The sequence below is a fragment of the Camelus dromedarius genome, chromosome 3, assembly GCF_036321535.1.
Source record: "Camelus dromedarius isolate mCamDro1 chromosome 3, mCamDro1.pat, whole genome shotgun sequence".
NCBI lineage: Eukaryota > Metazoa > Chordata > Mammalia > Artiodactyla > Camelidae > Camelus > Camelus dromedarius.
The window spans coordinates 116828149-116848562 of record NC_087438.1 but is presented as its reverse complement, the minus strand read 5'-3'; the positions used below and the strand labels follow the sequence as shown (position 1 = coordinate 116848562).

The 20414-nt window shown below is 37.2% G+C and overlaps 1 protein-coding gene across 5 annotated transcripts in view; it reads right to left on the bottom strand.

Annotated features, from left to right (window-relative positions):
* LOC135321030 (ankyrin repeat domain-containing protein 26-like) overlaps positions 1–20414 on the bottom strand; it is a 36988-nt gene that overhangs the window by 12601 nt on the left and 3973 nt on the right. For 2 of the 5 annotated variants that reach the window (XM_064484590.1, XM_064484594.1), the window contains exons 5-10: positions 16468–16561; positions 8844–9054; positions 7489–7672; positions 6500–6637; positions 4520–5032; positions 2894–3046 (exon numbers count right to left, since the gene is read on the bottom strand). In XM_064484590.1, coding sequence (XP_064340660.1) covers positions 2894–3046; positions 4520–5032; positions 6500–6637; positions 7489–7672; positions 8844–9054; positions 16468–16561 — 1293 coding nt within the window. Of the gene's footprint in view, positions 1–2893; positions 3047–4519; positions 5033–6499; positions 6638–7488; positions 7673–8843; positions 9055–11208; positions 11351–11836; positions 11911–13762; positions 13836–14021; positions 14051–14490; positions 14730–16467; positions 16562–20414 lie in introns of those variants that run through there. The other 3 variants (XM_064484592.1, XM_064484591.1, XM_064484593.1) reach the window with 3 other exon arrangements.

The following is a 20414-nucleotide window of genomic DNA, read 5'->3' as shown; positions in this document are numbered from 1 at the left end:
CAGTATTTAAATTAAATACAATTTTTCCTTTACCTTACTTAAAAGCTTGTTGGTAAGGGAAGGTAAGATTGTCTCAGCTTCATGTTGTAGCACAATGCTTCTCCATATCAGAGATTGACTTTGAACTTTTGAAATTCAAATTACTAATCTGTTATCTGTTTCTGATAAACTGATTGAATATTATCTAATTTTTAACAGCTGTACTCTTGGAAAATTTTCCTTGGATGGGATGAAATATTTATTTCATTAATTATGCATTAAGCTATAGAATACAGCTAGGCACCTCTCCTTTTAAGTAAAAGGAGGTAGACACAGGGAGCTGAGGATACAGGATGTACACCAAGAACAAGATCGGCACCAGTGTTGCACACAAGAACCAAGCCAAAAGAGGACTTCATCGTGAACGGCAAGATGATGGATTAGAGAGGTTTCCAAAGAGGAAGGTTGATTTAATCTTTCCCAGGCTTAACATTTTGCCTCTAGATAGTGAAATCTATGGATGAGTCTATGAATTATAATGAATGCAACATAATGAAGTATATTGCAGACTGAGTCAGCAGACCCCGTGACCATGATTTGATGGAAACTGGAGTGAAGTGGGAGGCACTGGGTGAGAAACTAAAGGTCTGAATGGGGGGGAAGGGATGGACTTTACCTTTGCAAGCCTACTTTCTGTCATGTCACAGAGTCAGCAAGGCATAAGCTGGCCACAGGCCCCTTCACGAAGCAGCAAATCTCCACAGAAGTAGAGTTACAGACATTCCGTGACACTGACTTTTTATTATTATGTAAAACAACTGGAAATATGCAAGAAGACTCGGAAAGGGTTCTCAGAACATCTGAATTGGTACTGGCATAGGACAGACATAGATCAATGCATCACCACTGAGAATCTAAAAGAAACCCTCACATTTACGGTCAATTGATTTTCAATACGAGTGTCAAATAACTGAATGAGACAATAATAGTCTTTTTAACAAATGGTACTGGGACAACTGGATATCCACAAGCAAAAGAACAAAATTCGACCTCTACTTCATACAATATATAAAAAATCAACTCAAAATGAAAAAGCTAAAACTACAAAATTCTTAGAAGAAAACACAGGGGTGTGTCTTCATGACTGGATCTGGCACTTGTTTCTTAGGAAAGTAAAAGACAGAAATAGATTAACTGAACTTCATCAATATTAAAAACTTCTACTCTTCAAAGGACACCATCAAGAAGGTAAGAAGGCAAGCTCCTGAACAGGAGGAAATACTTGAAAATCTTACATCTGATCAAAGGCTTGCACCCAGGATACAAAAAGAACTCTGACAATTCAATCATAAAAAGACAACCCAATTTGAAAATGGGCAAAAACCTAAACAGACAGGTCTTCAAAAAGATACACAAACGGATAAGCACATGAAAAGATCCCCAACATTCTTAGTCATCAGGAAAATGCAAATCAAAGCCACAATGAGATGCCAGCTCACACCTAGCAGGAGAGCTGGTGGCCAGAGGTGACAGGAATGCATAGAAATTGGGAGAATTATACACTTTGGATAAAAATGTTAGATGGTGCAGCCACTCTGGAAAACAGTATGGCAGGTCCTCAGAAGGTTAAACAGAGTTACCATATGACCCATACGACAGCATTTCCATTCTTAAGTCTGTTCCCCAAAGAAATGGAAACATGTTTACATCCAAACTTGGACAGAAATGTTCACAGCAGCATTATTAGCAATAGCCAAAAAGCAGAGGCAACCCAAAGGTCCATCAACTGATGGATGGGTAAAAGGTTTAGCCCCACAACCGAGTACTGTTCGACAATAAACAGAAATGGAAACACTGACAAGCACTGTAACATGGATGAAACTTGAAGATGTTTTGTCAAATGAAAAAAGCTAATCATGAAGGACCACACAGCATGTGATTCCATTCCTGGGAAACACCCAGAGCAGGCACATCTATAGAGACAGAAATCAGACTGGTGGTTGCCAGGGGATGGGGGGCTACGGTGCTGGGGGTGATGGCCAAGGGATGCAGGCTTTCTTCTTGGGGTGATGGGAATGTTCTAAAATTGATTGTGGTGACAGCTGCACATCTCTGAATATACTAGGAGATACTAACTATGCATCCGAAATGGGCGAATTATATGATACGTGAATTTTTTCTTTTTTGTTGGAGGGAAGTAATTAAGTTTTAATTATTTATTTTTAGAGGAGGTACAGGGGATCGAACCCAGGACCTTGTGTATGCTAAGCATGCACTCTACCACTTGAGTTATGCAATCCCCTTATAATATGTGAATTATATTTGAACAAAGTTAAAAAAAAAAAAAAACCCAGAGGCAGGATCTAGCCAATTGTCTTAATTCTCTATTTTGGGTGTACAGATGTGATCTGAATTTCTCCGTGCATTGACAACATCTCTAAAATGAAGAGAAAATGAAGGCAATGCCTAACTTCAACTGGTTTGTATAATGACCTTTCTGCACAAGGCATTCTGAAATCCATGAAATAAATACACACAGATTCGATACCCATTCACAAAAGTGAAGATGAGACATGACAATTTTCTGGAACATTCCATGAAACATTATCCTCTGATTTGACCTAGCTTGCCTCATTGTGGTGAGAGATCACTAAAAAATACTGTTTAATAGGAAACAAAAGTTAACTTCTGTGAGGAAAGAGGTATAAATCTCAACTTCTCTAAGGGTAAGTATTATAAGAAAAAAATAAAGAATGGCAGAATGAAAGTCCAAGTTTAAGAAACAAGTGCATTATAAAGATAATAAAAGTGAAATTATAATGAAGATGCAAAAGAAAGCTGTCCCTGAAAAGCTAGTGTCCTGCAACACTCTGGGCTGCACACTCACGGCCGACGTGCTGAATTTCATACGTACTGGATTCGCAGTTTGATGTGACTTCCTCTCTCCATCCCGTCTCTTGTTTTCTGAATTAGTCTTATGATGTGCTGTCACCTCCAGGGACGCTTCCAACATGGACACTCTCTTTCGGGTGTCAGTCACTTCTTGTTGAAGCTGTCTGATATGGGCCTAAAGAGATAACTCTGTTACTGAATTTTAAGTCATCTTATCATTAAGTTACATTAATAATATATAACTCCAACAAATGGACGTTGAGAACTATCCCCACAGACATCAATTCGCCTCCTTTTCCTCATAGGCACACATTCCTGTTTACTGAGTTCCATTAAAGACACAGAAGGTGTGACCCTCCTGCCTTACCGACAGTAAGTTAACTTAGACGATGGATGCAGCCCCACCAGCCATTCCCTGCTCCTCCCAGGAAGTGGCCAAGCTTTACCCCCACTAAAGTCTCAAACAGAAAGGGGTGTGTGGGTGGGATGAGTGGTGGTAAGTTCCACACTGTGGAACATTCTCCCACTTTCTCATTAGAGGCTTAAGTTCAGAGTTCTTCACATATTCAATCTGGTGTTTAAAGCCTTCCAATAGACTCCTATCTCACAATAAAAAAGGGGTTATTCCAATGGCCTTTGGGGACCCGAGACAACCTGGCCTCCCCTGCCTCCTGGACTGCAGCTCCTACGGCTCCCCCCACCCCTCCCACTCACTCCCTTCCTGCCACTCAGGACTCTGGCTGCTCCTCCTCAGTCTGAAAATGGGACCCCAGTGCCAAACTCGAACATCACAGAGCACTCCAGTTCCTCTGTACTGGACAAACTTAGAGCCAAATGACAGTAACTCAGCCTTGCAATGAGAACTGTGAGCACATTATTTGAAAAAATGTTCAAAGTAAACTATAAATAGAACAGGGGAGACTAAGTCAAACAGAGTTTTGTTAAAATTTACATTTGTCCCAAATTATGACTGAATGAAAAGTAGATGCCTTTAAGGAGTGGAGAGGTCATAACAATATGTGATTTGAGATGGAAATATTTCTAAATTTAATTCCAATTGACATGAATAAAAATAAAGTTATATCAACGAACAATGTATGAAAAGCTACTGAAGGAAAAGTACTGCAAGATAAAGCATTTACACATCAGTTCATCAGGGAAATCTGGATTTAACTGTCAAGGTAATCCACACAATTGAATCTTTTCTCTCTTTCTCTCTCTCTCTCTCTCTTTTTTTTTTTTTTGTTTACTTTTTTTGTTCACACAACTGAATCTTAATTTCAAAATACTCATTTTAGTTCTGAGCATTTCATTTATCTGCTTCACGATACTAAAATGTGGTGACAGAAAGATTAAAATGATTTGGGCAGTATAAATTACTAAGACCTGCCTGTATCTGTCAACAACTTATAGCTTAATCTCTTAGAATTTCAGGTGACACGGCATCATTACTCAAAGTAAAGCACCTCTCAGGTCTAATTTTTGTCTGCTGGATACAAGAAATGCCTTTAGGCTGCTTTACAGTGTATATATTTATAGCCCGCACATTTCTCATATTCAACTAGTTTCAACGTTCAGCTTTCATCAGATACTACTTTGAATTTTCTTTGAGGAAGTCTGAAAATTGGTTCCCTTTCTGGGTACTTACTTCCATTTCTGCTCTGTCCGTTTCATACTGACACAGTCTGTGCTTTAAACATCTGCATTCATCGATTAACTCCTTGTTTCCTTCCTCCAGCGTCAGAACTCGTCTGCTCATGGCTTCAAGTTTTCCCATGTGATCCAGAAACAGCTGTGGGATATTAAGTATTGTCTCTTCACTTCTGCCTTCATTTTGAGCAACTTCCAGTCGCTGTCGAAGCAACGTGTTTTCACTCTGTAGTTTACATATTGTCTCCTTCAAGAACGCCTGCTTTCCAAAGTATTTGCTGTATTCCCCTTGTTTGCTCTGAGACAAGGGTTCAGTTTCCTTGTTTGAACGCTGGGCTTGGCCTCGGTCCCTATGCACGCATTCTAATACCAACGTCGTTGGTCTAAGAGCATCTCTCCTGGGATGGAGCTCAATTTCTGGGCCACGGAATTGACGTTCAGCTTCAGGAAGTTGCTGAGGAAGCACCTTGCTGCTATCTTTTGGGTCAGACAGCTCAAAATCCATTGTGTCCTGTAAGTGAAACCCCTCATCTCTTACTCTTTGAACTGTACGCAATAAACTGACATATCATAATTTCCTTTGAAGTGAAAGACTAATCTCTAAGTTTATACAACAAAAACTTTGCAGTAACTGGGTATCCAACTGGAAAAACTTAAGGTGGATACAAATCTCAAACTTTAAACAACCAGAAATCCCCCAAAGTTCAAAAATTTAATGAAAGACAGTGAATCCATGAAAGTAAAAAAGAAACCACAAAAGGATGTTTAAGAAGCTCAGAATCGGAAAGGCCTTTCTTTCTCTGAAATACAACAAACCCAAAAGGCTTAAAAAAATACAACAAACCCAAAAGGCTTAAAAAAATGAATAAATCTGACTACACTTAAAAATTATATCTGACATCTTACCTTTACAGCTACCCCCAAAGTAAGAGCCTTAGCTCTGTATAAATTGGGACAGGTTAGGTTTCCTAAAAACTTCTTTCCTGAGAATATTCCATAAATATTCTCCCTTTCTAACATTTTTAGAGCGAGTTATAAGAATTACGTCTACGGATAAATGATAAATCTAAGCACTGTTCCAAGCACATCTACAAACATCAGTTAACTCATTTAGCTGTGACAATTCTGGAATAAAGGGTTGGAAACACAAGCAAGCTGCAGGGTTTCCCCCAGGGCTTCTGACTCTGACACTTACACCAAACCAACGCTACTTCTCTAGGATAAATACATAAACACAACGGAAGCCTTGTACTTCCCTAATGGTGAACACACTATAGGTCAAGAAGGTCAAATTAACAGAGCTCTTCTTAGAAAATCAGGAGACTATTTGCTTCTGCAATAATTTTGATTTCTTCTTCATGGTGTTTATAACAGTAATGGATGTGAAATAGCAGGGAAATACAGTGAACTGTTTTATTAAAAATAAAATACTGATCAATAAATTATCACTCAGTACAGATTACGGCATATCTATCACTATATTCGAAATCTCCTTGTACTGAAATCGGATACCACATGGAGCAGGGCGTTCCTTTTCATCACACGTAGGAGAATGACACCCAAACTACGGTTTCTGAACTGGCTACGCTTTTCCTTCCTTAAAATCAGTGGAAATGATAAAGTTACCTCTCCATTCGTCTATCAAAGGAGTGAGATCACTGCCAGAAACTAGAATGCCTGCCGTTAGGAGCAACAGTTTTGAGATAATGGAAAGTTCATCAATTCCTATGGGCAATATTAACAGCCTCTCCTTGGATGAGGCCATTGTGAATGTCACTACATCACTGTTGCCGGCAAGTGGACTTGAATTCAAAATACTGCTTTATCCAAAGGACCGGAAATGAAACCTCCAGAAAATATATTTACATATATAGGCTTTTAAAACCCTCTATACTTTCTGTACCTACAGTATTGGTTTTTAAACTATGTAAGTATACAAATTCATACACACACGTTTGAAGATGACTAAAGAAAATACCTCAGCATTCATTTTCTTAGTAGCCTTTTCTGCCTCCTTTTGTTGGGAAAGATGATGGGCCAGGATGTCATCTTGTATTACTCTGGCATTCTGCACTCGAGAACGTTGTCTCTGAGCGTCATTTCGCTCTTCTAAAACCTGGAGACATATTACATTAGGTTTTGGGTTTTATACCATGAAAAAAAGACAAAAAAAAACTTAGGAGGGGAATCTTTAAAACATTTTTTTAAACCTGTTAAAAAGAAGTAGCCTTTTTAAGCACAGGGACCTTTAATGCATATAAATAACTCAAATTCTAATATACATGACAGCTAAATTTATCACAGAGCAAAAACACAAGGGATGTAGTATCATGAAAGAAAAACTTTTTTAACACTTTTGAAATTGAGTTATAGTCATTTAACAATGTTGTGTCACATTCCAGTGTAGAGCACAAGTTTTCAGTTGTACATGAACATATATATATTCATTGTGACTGTTTTTTGTTGTGAGCTACCACAAGATCTTGCATATATTTCCCTGTGCTATACAGTATAATCTTGCTTATCTATTCTGCATATGCCTGTCAGTATCCACAAATTTTGAAATCCCAGTGAAAGAAAATTTCTTTATAAGGCATTTAACCAGTTCCATCATAGTCTCAAGGCGATTTAACCTGGATTTTAACTTCAAAAAGCCAAAATTAACACATGGATTTGAATTAGACTTGTTATTTTGTTGAACGGACCAAAACTGTCAATCCTTATGTTAATGATTAAGCTCAACTTAACTTCCATTCCTTCATTCAGAAAAGACACAGAGCATCTGTTAGATGCCAAGAACAAAAAAGAAATTAGTAAATTAAGCTCTAAATGTCATAGTTCATATCTAGGATGAGATAACTTTTATTTGTTTTAAATGAAAATATAGATTCATTCAAAAGAATATTATAAATAATATTGATGAAACAGTGTTAGAGATATGAAACTTTCACGTTAAGAATAATTTACCTGATTTGGTTTATTCCTTATGCCCTTCGGTTTGCATTCTAGTGCTCGGGCAGGGCTTTCAATCTGTTGCTTCAGGAAAACTTGCTCATTGTCTTGTTTCTCTTTTCTTTTTAAATCATCCTCAGGTTTTTCATATAATGTATAAGCATTTTTCTTCTTCTTTGTTTCTTGTTCTAATGTGAATCTGCAGTGAAATATGCTTACCTTAAAATTTATTTTGTTAGAAAATAAAAAGTTCATTTTATGATCTGGTTCTTCACAAGCTGATTTATTACCCTAATGGAATTTCTATGTTCTCAATTTTTTTTTCATTTCTAAGTCTCACATTTTAAATTCCTCAGTTCAATCTCTTCATAAAGATACACACAGACACACACACACACACACACACACACGTTTGAAAAGGAACAATGAAAAGACAAAATGCTACTGAGTTTCAATCAAGAGTAACTCTGGTCAATAGTGTAGGAAAGAAATTTTGCAATTATTCACTAAGGTTTGAATTGAAAATTACCCTCTTTTCCCCACATAGTCATAAGTTACTCCTTCATTGGGACAGAGAAATTAGTTACTAGTTAAAAGAGAAGTTGCTATTTAGAAACAAGTTTATAAGTTCATGAGAGATAAAATTTCAACTTCCTGAAGTATTACAGGGACTCCTACATGATCTCCAGCGGAAGGTAACATCCGCAGGCATCTTTTCCAGAACACAGACCCGCTAATTAGCATAATCCAAGGCGAGGCTGGGGAGTCTACTCCCTGATGCCCTACACTTTGTTTCTTCTTTTGCAATACTTGAACTTACCTTGTTGAATATTATTTATTTAGTAAATCATTTTTAAATCCCTTTTGGTACAAGGCAGGATCCATAGTAAGTAATTAAAAAATAAAGAGTAATCCACGCTTTCAGCATAGACGTTTGAACTAATCTTATCTCTGTATGAGAGCGATGCTGAATAAACTAACCAGTAATCACTTTCCACTTTACTTTTTAGTCCATCCATTCATATGTTAACAATCAAACTGCATAAACCTTTTTTGAAAGTTTCTGCCTTGAGAAAAATGGTCATTTCATAATTCTGCAAGTGGGAATGTAAAGTAATACAAACTTTCTGGAGAACAATTGAGAGATAAAGATCAAAGAATTTTTTTAAAGAAATGTAGAATGAGGAGATATATATATATATATATTGCTGTGTTATTTCCAAGAGTCTCACATTCCACAATATTAATGAAATTTTCTTCCCTGTAAAATCCCAAAAGGGAAGTTAGCAATTATGACTTCTCCTACATACCTACAGTATTAAAGTAAATATAGAGTTCAAATATTTCTTTAAAACCAAGAAATTCAGTACCTCATTTGGCGGAGCTCTCGTTCCCACTCCATATTTTGAAGTTTTAACTGTGATTTTGCTTCTCTTGTTTTCAGCAGCTCTGTGTGTAGCCAGTTCACCTTCTTTTCCATTTCTTTAAGTTTTCCTCTAAGTCGTGTGCAGTCAGATTCTTTAAGTTCTATTGATCTGAATGAATCAACTGGATCCTGAATTTTCAATAACCTATCAGAATCTGCATTAGGAAGAAAACAAAAATAGAAACAAAACATATGAATAATTTTTGTGTATAAAGGACTGTGCATTTTCACATTCATTCATCCATACATTGAACAAATGGATATTGAGCATCTATAACGTGGAACACATTCTTCTAAGCTCTGCAGATATTAAAAGAATGACAAAGTAATATTATGAACATTATGCAAATAAATTTGACAATTCAGATGAAGTGGGTAAAATTCCTTGAAAGAGAGGAATTACAAAAGCTCAATTAAGAAAGAACAAATAAGCTAAAAAGCCCTACATCTTAAAAAGCAAAACAAAAGTCCTATTTAAAGACCTTATGACAAAGAAAATTCCAGTCCCAATGGTTACACTGGTGAATTCTTCCAAATATTTTAGGAAAATTTAATACCGATTCTACACAAATTCTCCTCAAAAAACGAAGAGGAAGAAATATGTCCTCATTCTATAAAACTCACATTACCCTGAATCCAAAACCAGACAAAGACATTACAAGAAAGAAAACTAATGTCGTGAAAATGGAGGTAAAATTTCTAAACAAAACATTAGCAAATTAAATCCAACAATGCAGGATAATTCATCGTGACCAAGTCGGGTGTATCCCAAGAATGCAGGGCTGTTTTAACAAGTAAAAATCAATGTTATTCATCATATTAACAAACTAAAAAAGAAACCATATGATCGTGTCAGTGGATAAAAAGAGGCACTTGCCAAACCTCAACATCTATTCCTGACAAAAACTTTCAGCAAACTGGGAACCAAGGGAACGTCTTCACTATGAAAAAGATCCGTGCTAAGCCGACAGCTGGTATCATACACAATGGTGAAAAACGGAATGCTTTTCCCAGAAGGTGAGGAACCGGACAGGAGTGGCTTCTCTTACTCCTTCTATTCAGCACTGTACAGGAGCCTGTGCAATCAGGCAAAATAAAGAAACAAAAGGCATCTGGATGGGAAATGAAGAGGTAAAAGTGTCTGCTAATCAGCGGGGAATATGACTACATGGTGCAAGTCAGCTAACTCCAACTTGTGGGCTGGGTTGCTTGCTTTGGTAAATAAACTTTTACTGAAATACAGCCACGTCCATTAACTTGTGTATTGTCTACGGCTACTCTTGTTGCAACGGTGACAGAGCTGATTAGCTGTGAGAGAATGTATTTATTGGCTGCAAGTCTTAAATGTGAACTATCCTTAGTAACACAGTAATTTAAAGAAGAAAAAGTTTGACTACCTCTCGTTATGTAGAAAATCTGAGAGAATCCATAAAAACACTACTAGAACTAACAAATGGGTTCAGCCAGGTTGGAGGGCACAGAGTCAGTATACACAAAACAACTGTATTTCTATCATCAGAAACTAAAATTTAAAATATATTGTTTAAAGACAAATAAATAAAAATATGCTACTTATAACCTCACTGAAAAATAAGAAATACAGGTAAACTCAAAAAAGACAAAAACACCCAGACACTAAAAATTCTAAAATCTTGCTGAGAAAATCAAGGAAGACCTATATAAATCGAGTAATAAATTTTGTTCAATGTTAAAAATTCCATATTGTTAAGAAGTCAATTCTCCCCAAATTAATCTACAGATTCAACATAATCTACATCTCATTTCCAGGACACTAGCAGACTTTTTTTTTTTTTTTTACATTGAAAAGCTGATTCTAAAATTCATGTGGAAAGAAGGGTAAAAAAAGGAAACAAGACGAAGCCAGAGGACTGTGGCCTTTAACCATGGAGCTACGAGTGGCAGGAGCTGGATTTTAGGCAAGGAGGTAACAAAGACCTGAATTTTAAAAACTGTCTAGTAATCTTGGTTGCGGTGTAGACCAAGGTCCCAGGAGGTGGAACGGCGGAGAAGAAAGTCCTGAGGTGATTTCAGTGTTCTAGGAGGGAAGTAGTGATACCCTGACCTTGGGTGAAGGCGTAGGAGCCCCAGAGTCAACAGAAAGCACAGGGAGAGGGAACGGCCACAGCCCCTGGCTGGCAGCGCACAACACGTCTGCTTCTGCTTTAACACAGCGCAGGTTCCTGAGACGCAGCGGACTGTAACGGAGCCGCGCTCCCTGGGCGGCACTAGGTGTGCACACGTTGCCGCGAGACACTTAGAAAGGCTGTGTAGTCACACGGGGGTCCTACCTTTACTCTCCGGGCCAAGTCGCTCGATTAGCCTCAGGGTGTTCTTATAATTAGGGGAAAGCGACTCGCAATCCTCGGAAGCTGTCCCCGGTGACCGAGGTAAGTCATCGAGGCCATCCAGAGAATTCATCTGCTCTTTGACCTACAAATAAATAATGCTATTTCACAGTGTCTCCAACATAGTTATAAAATATGTTCAGTGTACAGAGGTGATATCCATCTTTCTATGAGAGCAAAAACACACACACTTTTCGAAAGAACTGATTTCTGTCAAAAGGCTAACTTTATCAGTAGTGTTTCTAAATGATCTTGAAGTAAACGTTTCTACAACAAAGGAGGATTTTCTGTTTCTCCACTCTACCTTTTATAATTTTTTTTTAACTACAGGAAAACAATATTCAGGATGGTTTTTTGCCTGAATTCCAAGGATAAAATTTAACTATAAATTAGTATAGATCCTAACAATACTTTAAGTTTTGTAACTAGATAAAATGCTATTAAAAACTAGATATTAAATAGTGATTTATTGACTCTAAAAGTCTAGTTTGAAAGGCAATTTCTTTTCAACTGTTATTAAAGCACAGAAAACAGTATTAAAGAAGAAATTTAAATTTACAATTTTACATACCTGTGAGAGGTTATTTTCCCTTCCATCACGTCTTTCTTCCTCTTCCTCAGATGTGCTTTCTAAGTCTAGGTCTGCTGAAAAATGAATATGCTTAGTTAAAATTCACTACTTAGAACAGCTAGATAAAAGGCATCATCTTTATAAAAACATAAAAAGCATTTCATCAATTGACAGTTTAAATTAAGCTTAATCTTTAGCTGGATATTTACTTCTTTAAGAAATACTTCTAATTATTTAAAATTTCAACAAACTATTTGGGAAATACTAGATGTTACCAGATTACAGGCATACAAACATCTCAAAGTTTCACTCACAAATTGATTCACCAGACATGAACAAAACAAAGAAATAAAACAAAATTTAAAAATACAGTAGAAATATACAAAGTCACCTTCTCTACCTCCTAACAGTACCTTTTTAACAACATACCAAGCTTCAAGAGCAATGTTATTCATGCTTCCCAAAATTACTGTTACTTTTTATGCTTTTATCTTTCCTTTATCTGAAACGTTTCCCTTTATTGTTCTGACAAGTTCCTTTTCCTCTTTGAAGACTCAGCCTGCTCTGTGAAGTCCTCCTTGATTGCAGCTCTCTTTCTGCAGAGACACAGGGATCTCTTTCCTTGGAGTTACCTTGGTACTTCACAGATTTTTCTAGTGTGTCTTCACCAGCTGAACTCTAAACTATTTCTTTACATGTCTATCCTCTTTGCTCTTCTGCTGCAGAGGACAAATTCTTAAAAGTATCTTTCTATAAACAGTATTTATTAGAAAAACTTTGAGTATATAACTTGTAGTCACTACTATAGGAGATAACTGAGAATCTTTTGTAAATACATTAATTCTACAGGTAAGGAAAGAAAACATAAAACTATAGGAGCAGAAAAAATATTGTATTACTTATTAATACAGCTCTGATTATATCACTGATTTCACATCCACGAGCCCTGTTTAAAACAGCAGTTCTCAGGTGCCATCTGAGAAGCCCTGAAGCCCCAAGTTCCCTCCATCTAGGAAGTCCAGGAGGTCAAAACTAATTTCACAATAATACTGAACGCTATTTTCATTCTCATTCTCCATTAAGTGTGCAGTGGAGGTTTCCAGATACATGACATGTGATAACATTATAGCTCTAATGGCTAATGCAATGTTTCTGTGTGCTTGTTTTTTAAATCTTTCAGTTTCATTTTCTAATATACTAAACATCAATAGATACAACCCACTTAAAAGTTCTTCAGAATTCTCAATAATTTTTCATAGTATAAAAAATATCTTAAACCCCAAAACTTTTAGGATTATTTTTGAAAAGATCATGTCTACCAAATACTAAGGTAGGACTAATAACTTCCATCATTTTTAATAATCAAAGACACCACACACACACTCTCCTAATCAAAACATCCAGTTGGCTTAAGATCTTTGGGCTAGGGAAATAGCTAAGTGGTAGAGCACATGCTTAGCATGTACAAGGTTCTGGGTTCAATCCCTAGGACCTCCACTAATAAATAAGTACAGAAATAAATAAATATCAGCAATGTGATAGCACTCGATGAAATCATTAAAGTGAAATATGACTGACATGTTAGCAAGTGAAGCTTTACCCAACGTAAAGGTCAGAATTCAATTAAGCATTTTAAAACTGGAAAAATCTTAGAACCTAATAATCAATCTCTCAGAATCCCCGAGAAGTATAGGGACTCCAAACTGAGCACTTTAGTGTCTCCCAACATCAATAGAAACATCCGAGTCAAAGCTGACATTTTAAAAATCTATTTCTTATGCTTATATATATTTTTCAAACATGGATACCGATCATAACATCTGCCTTACTTATGTCATCTTTCAATTAAATTTGAAAAAGTAAAAGGAATTAGGAAAAAGAAGACTGTACTTCATTTCAGAGTTAAATTTGTATTGCAAAATTTACCTGATTTGAATCTTTGTAAATTCCTCATTGCTCCTGTGTTTTTAGGAACAGAATCTTTCACTCCAACTGCAGGCTGAATGGTTTTTGAAACAAACCGATTAATAATGTACATTTGATACAATCTGTAGTAATAATTCAAGGGGGGAGGGTCTAGCTCAGTGGCAGATTGCCTACTTAGCAGTGCATGAGGTCCTAGGCTAAATTCCCAGTACCCTCATTAAAAAAAAAAAATTCAAGATAAAAGTATAAAAGTTTTTACCTTCAGGTGAGGATATTTTTCAGTAGCATCTAAAAGCCAAAAGGGACACATAATCAATTATAAGTAAATATGAAAGCCAACTATCCAGTCATGCAGTTAGTACTGAGCGCAATCCTCATGCTTGCTTTGGAAATGAACACGTTAGGTTTCGGTGTTTTGATTTTCAGGGGCAGTTAGGACAGCAACAAGGCAGAAATAGGAATCCATTATAGATACTGAATAAAGAGCAGGAATATAGGTTTAACAAAACATGCAGGTAAGATCTCAAAAGTACGATTATATTTCACATGACTTTATAAACTAGAAACGTGCACATGTACCAGTGTGAACATGCTGCCCGAGGAGGAGAAAAGCGATCTTTAATCAGAGGAACAAGTCACGGCTCCAAGAAGACAAATGTGAAAGCTGACGGTAAAACGCAACAGCACATCTTCCATGCGACTGACACCATTAGACTACAAGTATTTACCACGCTCTTCAATTCGTCCTGTGATTTAGGAAGTCCACAGTTGTGATGGCAGTTCATTTGAATGTGCAATTCACTTCTCGTCAGAGAAAGTGTTATGAATTGATCGGCTTGGATACACACTTGTAGAATAATCGTTCATAAAAATATTCATTTTTTTCCATACCCACATGGGCTACCGGTATGCCTACAGTTCTTGGATCCTCTAGCCGTCAAAGTTTCTTGATCCACTCATGCAAGAAAGAGTGTATACTGAGGTTTCAATATTGAAATCTGGTGATCAAAAAAAAATTTCATTGCCACAGAATTATTAGACATTAAAAGTCTTTTATATTTCAAAACCTGTGTAGTATTCACTGAAAATAACAACTTTAGCATTTATGGAATGAATCCTGTTAATTTCTTTTATTTCCAAAATTGGTTTGGTAAATCAGGCTAATGATTAAAAGGATTATTGTGAAACAAATATCTTATCAAAACATTAGGTCTCATTAAAATCAACAACAACACAGCCAATGCTTCATATTCAAATTAATCTCACTTGAATAACAAATACCAATTCAACATGTATCTTTGAAGCCTGATAGGAGGAGTGGCTGTGGTTTACCCCAATTCTAGGCCCCCTCCTGATTCCAGTATTCTCTGGAGTGGCAGTGATCTAACCTGGCTTCAGTGCAAATATACTGACGCCATGGAAAAGGAGTTCTCTCAAGTTTCCCCTCAATTCAAAAATCACCTACCTGCGGCCTTTTTTCCCTCCTTCCTTCCTTTCACTTTCCTCTTCAAAGGTACCCCTAGATCTGTGGTCTTAATTCTTCCCCTTCTCTATTCTTTGGACGCATGATGCCCACCACTCCTTTTCCCTCTCTGCTTAGCAGCAGTATCTTACATCTCTAATTTCTACTTCAACACTTTGCCTCGCTCTGGCTATGAACGTGCTCAGAAAGAAAAACAAAATCATGCATTTCCTTGATGCTGTTGTGTCTTTAACTCCCCAGTGGCTCTTTTTCCAGATCCCCCTAAACACAAGTCTACCCTCTGAGCATGATCTGAAGACCAGCAACAAGGGCATCACCTGAGAGCTTGTTAGAAACGCAGACCCACTGCTCAGAATGTGCACTTTTCACTGGGTCCCCAGGTGACTGAGTAAAATGTGAGCAACTCCGGTCTATACAGAGAAGCAGACTCGGACTTAACTAATCCTTCTGAAATCCAGCCGCACGCGTCTCACTGTAACACTTCCCCGAAAGCTGCATCGGGAGTTGCAGGCTTTTCAGTGGACTCTTCACCAGGCTCCAGCGCCCCTGCCCTCCCCGGAACGCACCCTGCCCTCTTCCTCTTTCCCACTCTCTTCTGTTGGCCTATGAGACACCATCCTATAAGGCAGCAGCACGCTGCATGACACGAAGGTCCAGACATTGACAGCTGACCACACACGCCTGTGCTCACCCACGGCAGGCACACGCAGCTCTGCGTGAGCAGGTACCGCAGTCCTCACCGCCTTCCTAAGGGTCAGTGGGCGGGGAAGTGGAACATTCTGCTGTTCCTCCCGGACAAGCTTTGGTGCTGGAAGCAGCTCACGTCATACCCACCTCATTTCAAACACTCCTCTTACTTCTTCTAAAGGACTATTCTGCATTCATTACCACCTCCTGCCAGGGACCCCCCTCGTTTTCCTTCATTTACTCCCCTCTTCTCTACCTCTCTCATTCTTCACTCTCTCCTTCCCTCCTCCTGATTTCCTCGCTGTCCTCAGGTCACAGAGCATCTTGAAAGAAAGCTAACAACTGAGCTCCTTAAACAGCATTCTAGTTTAATCTGTTGCTGACACCTGATAAGATATACAATTTACTTCCTTTCTTCCTCTTTTTTCTCACTATACGTTCAACAGGTGATTTTCTTTGGCTGAGAGAATAGATCCAAATCCATGTTTTAAATCAACATTCTGTCAAATGACTTTTTATAAAATACAGTGCTTACTTTCTATTTGTCCATTTAATGTATTTTTTTCTCCTAGACCTGCAGCTCCAGATAAATGACCAACATGGCTCCGTAGTTGAATCTCGGAGGTAATCTGTTAAAATTAATATTAATAATGAGTTGCATAAAGATTCCCTTATCCCTTTCTAAGAAAATACCTGTGTTTCCTACCTTATTATTATTTTTAAATTTCCTACTTTAAAAGCAATTAGACTTAAAAACAAAATAAGCATATCCTGGAAACCCAAACATTTAAAGAGAAAATTTCATATAGACTCTCTAGATCAAGTCTATCTTTTATCTTCAGTTGGCTTCTGACTCTGTAAACTGAGCATGGAAAGCCAGAGCAAATATTTTCATAGACAAAATACTGACTTATATGCAGATTTCAACAAAGAATTAACTTCAAAATACCTAATTCCATTTTGCATTCCTCGACAAAAGAAGAGGACATTTTAAAAAATACACATTTTTATATGTATAACTGAATTGCTTTGCAGTACACTTGAACCTAACATTACAAACTGACTACACTTCAATAAAAAATAAAATTTAAAATATACATATTTAAATATATTCTTTAATAAGTATACGTGCTATAAATTTAAAATGTTTCTTAGGACAGATATTGCTTTTAATATTAAAATAACATACTCGGCATGAAAAGAAGGGTTGGAGTCTGTCATGCTGAGTATCAACAGAACACTGTGGAAACTGCTACATTTTAGTAAACAAAGGCTTAGCAGAATCTAATGATTATTTGATAAAACATTTATTGATAGGAAAAATAGATGAATAAAGTACCAAATTAGAAAAAAAATTTTATGTTTAAATTAACAGCAGAGAAATTTTAAATGTAATTATGCAGCTTTTCAAAAAAGTACCATAAGCTTTACTTTACTAAGGGAATAATAAGAACACTTTTTAGTGACCACCCGCATGTGCCAGGAACTTATCATGCACATTCTCTTCTCTACACACAACAATAATTAAAGTGATCCTAAGGACGGTTACACACTTGCTGCTTCCTGGCCACTCCAAGATGCTGGAGCACCGTGATGAGCAGATGGGACCCGCTGTTCCCTCTTTCCAGAACATCTCTCCCCGGGACCTTCGTGTGACTGGCTCCTTCCTGTCCGTCACCTGGCAGCTTTGGTCACACTCAGCTCCTTTCTGACTACCTAAATTCCACCCTTACTCCACCCCCGGCCTAACTACAAACTCCCCCACTGTTGTCTAACCTAACGCTCTCCACGTTCCTTAAGTGAAGGACTTACTGTCCCTGATAAAGGGTTCCTGTTTACTTGCTCTTCTGTTCCTGCCACTACAGCCTAACCCCTCAACTGCGACATTCAGTGTCTAGCTGCCTGGTGCTAGTCGGTGTTCAGGAACAGGAGTTTATTTAAGGTCAAAACATCTCAAGTCCCCAGAAGGCGTCAAGTACCAAAGCACTACATACCTATCGGAGATGTCCGGTACTAGTTTGCTGACACTTAACGTACCCCAAATGAGAAGTCCCCGTGCCCGCTCTAACGTTCCCATTTTATTGTCCTTCAGATTTTAGAAAAGTGTCCTCAACATTTCAGTAGGTCCCTAGTGGCCACTGTGATCATCCTGTCTTACATTTCTATAGCACCCTTTACAGTTGACAATGTGTTTTCACATTTGTTACCACAGTTTTGTTCACGACACATAACCTGAGAGGTAGGTATCTGTACCATCTTCTTGAACCAGGTCACTGACATTCAAACAAGTCAGACAAATGTTTCCAAGATCCCACAGTGGGTCAGAACCAGGATGCCACGTCTGCTGACTTCAAGTACAGTGCTGTGCCACCAGGCAGGAGCTGCCGGGATCCAAGAGCTCAGGCTCTTACCTCTTTCCACGACTGTCACCTTGGAATAGGTCACCACTACCCTGCACTTAGCTGCCTTCAAGCCCGGTCGCCATAAAGGTACTCAGTGCACGCTATTTTCCCTAACCGAAATGGGCTGTCCTCAGAAAAACATCACTAACCCAAACTGCTGGTATTTTAAACCCACATACTTATTACTATTCCCCATGCTTTTGCTTCTCCTGAAATGTTCTTTGCAGCTCTGACAATCCAAATATATTAATACTTTGAAGTCACAAGCACTGTCTTTTCAAGGTCAAATTGGTTAAACAAACAAACAAAAACACCATTTTTTTGTGGGTTTTTTTTTTTTTTTTAGTACAACCTGTTTCTCTCTGAATCTCATTAAGAGTTTTACACATTCATTTATAACAAAGAAACAGCTGGTCACAGGCTGACCAAGAATAATTTTCTTTAGTTTTTAGAAAATGTAACTTCAGAACCCAAGCTGATTCCCTATGACTTCTAAGCCTTGGTTTTTGCACTGCATACACCAGTTTCATTAGGTGAGTCTGGAAAATTAACAGAAGTGCAGTCTGCAGTGATGTGACACGTGGCACGGAATGACTTTACTAAGTGTGGGTTAAAATGAGGAAAAAATTTTGCTGGGCAAATGTAAAAGTGAGAAAGTGAAGTCAAAACATCCCTGCATTTATATTTTAACATGACTAGTCTAGTACAATCTTCAGGCAAGAAAAACAGGAAAATGTAAGTATAACAAGGCATGTGGAGAAATACATGTATTTCAGCATCTATATATGATAGATGGGTGATGTGTCAGTATCGTCAGGGATATACTATGAATGAAAGCTTCTGTTTTACCTTTTTATTATATATATAAAAATATATAAATTACACGTGCAAGTATATATATTATTCTTCAGCAAATTTTATACAAATATCAAAATATATGATATATAAAACAAAGTCTTTTGTTCATAGTATATCCCCAATAATACTGACTTGTATTAATCTACAACCGTTTGTTTGTAAATACTACTATAAGTAAGACTTAAATTTTGTCACTAGAAGTCGCTCAATTGAACACGGTCATCTCTCACTACCTGAGCACTGTGAATTATTACTAGAGAGAGAGAAAAATCGATTTTAGAAAGTTCCTAACACATCAACTTTCCACCTAGAGAAACAACAGGTAATCAGGATTCTAAGGATAATATATAGCTTGAAAAGATACATTGAATGGAACATGAGAGGGGGCTAAAAAGAAGGTTAAAAAGTTTTCATCTCAAATTCTAAGCTCACAATTGGTAGATACTGGAAAACAGACTGTAACTTATTCCTATTCATCATATACTTCTTATCTATTTCCTTGGCATTTATGACAGATTTCCTGTCATAAAAACTGAACTTTTACAACCTAAACAAAGGGAATAGAAATTTAAGTCATATTTTTAGAATTCAAATAGATTTCATTATGACATAGTACGTGTACTATATTACCTGTAACCATCAAATAGATTTCATTATGATAGAGTGTGCGTGTTATATAACCTGCAGCGTGGTGCAGAAGTCCATGTCTCCTCATGCACTCACATTCAAAAAATACTAAAATGCTTCTTACATTTAAGACCTTATTCTAGGTGCTCCAGGAAATGCACAATTACGTTCCCTAATCTCTAGCGGTGTATACTGATGCAGGGGTTATAAAATGAATATGTAAATAACTATACTACAAAGTATCTGAAACTTGAAATTTTAGAATGGGACACGAGGACTGGACGTACTATTTTAAACTATAATACAAAGGAATTCTGAAGTAGGTTTTATCATATGGTTGTTATTAAGAGTCTACTTTGAGAGCTGGTTGCTATTTCAGGGAAAACATGTATTCTTCAATTAGATGAAGAGTTTTGAATACACTCTTAATGGGATAATTTAGAAAACACAGAGGAATCTATAATATGGATTTTGAGAAACAAAATTTTAATTTCTAAATTTTTATAATTTCAACTATTATTATAGTCTTAATGCAGAACCAGAGATAGAAATAAAGTAAAACAAACAAACAAACAAACAAATCGAAAACCTCTTT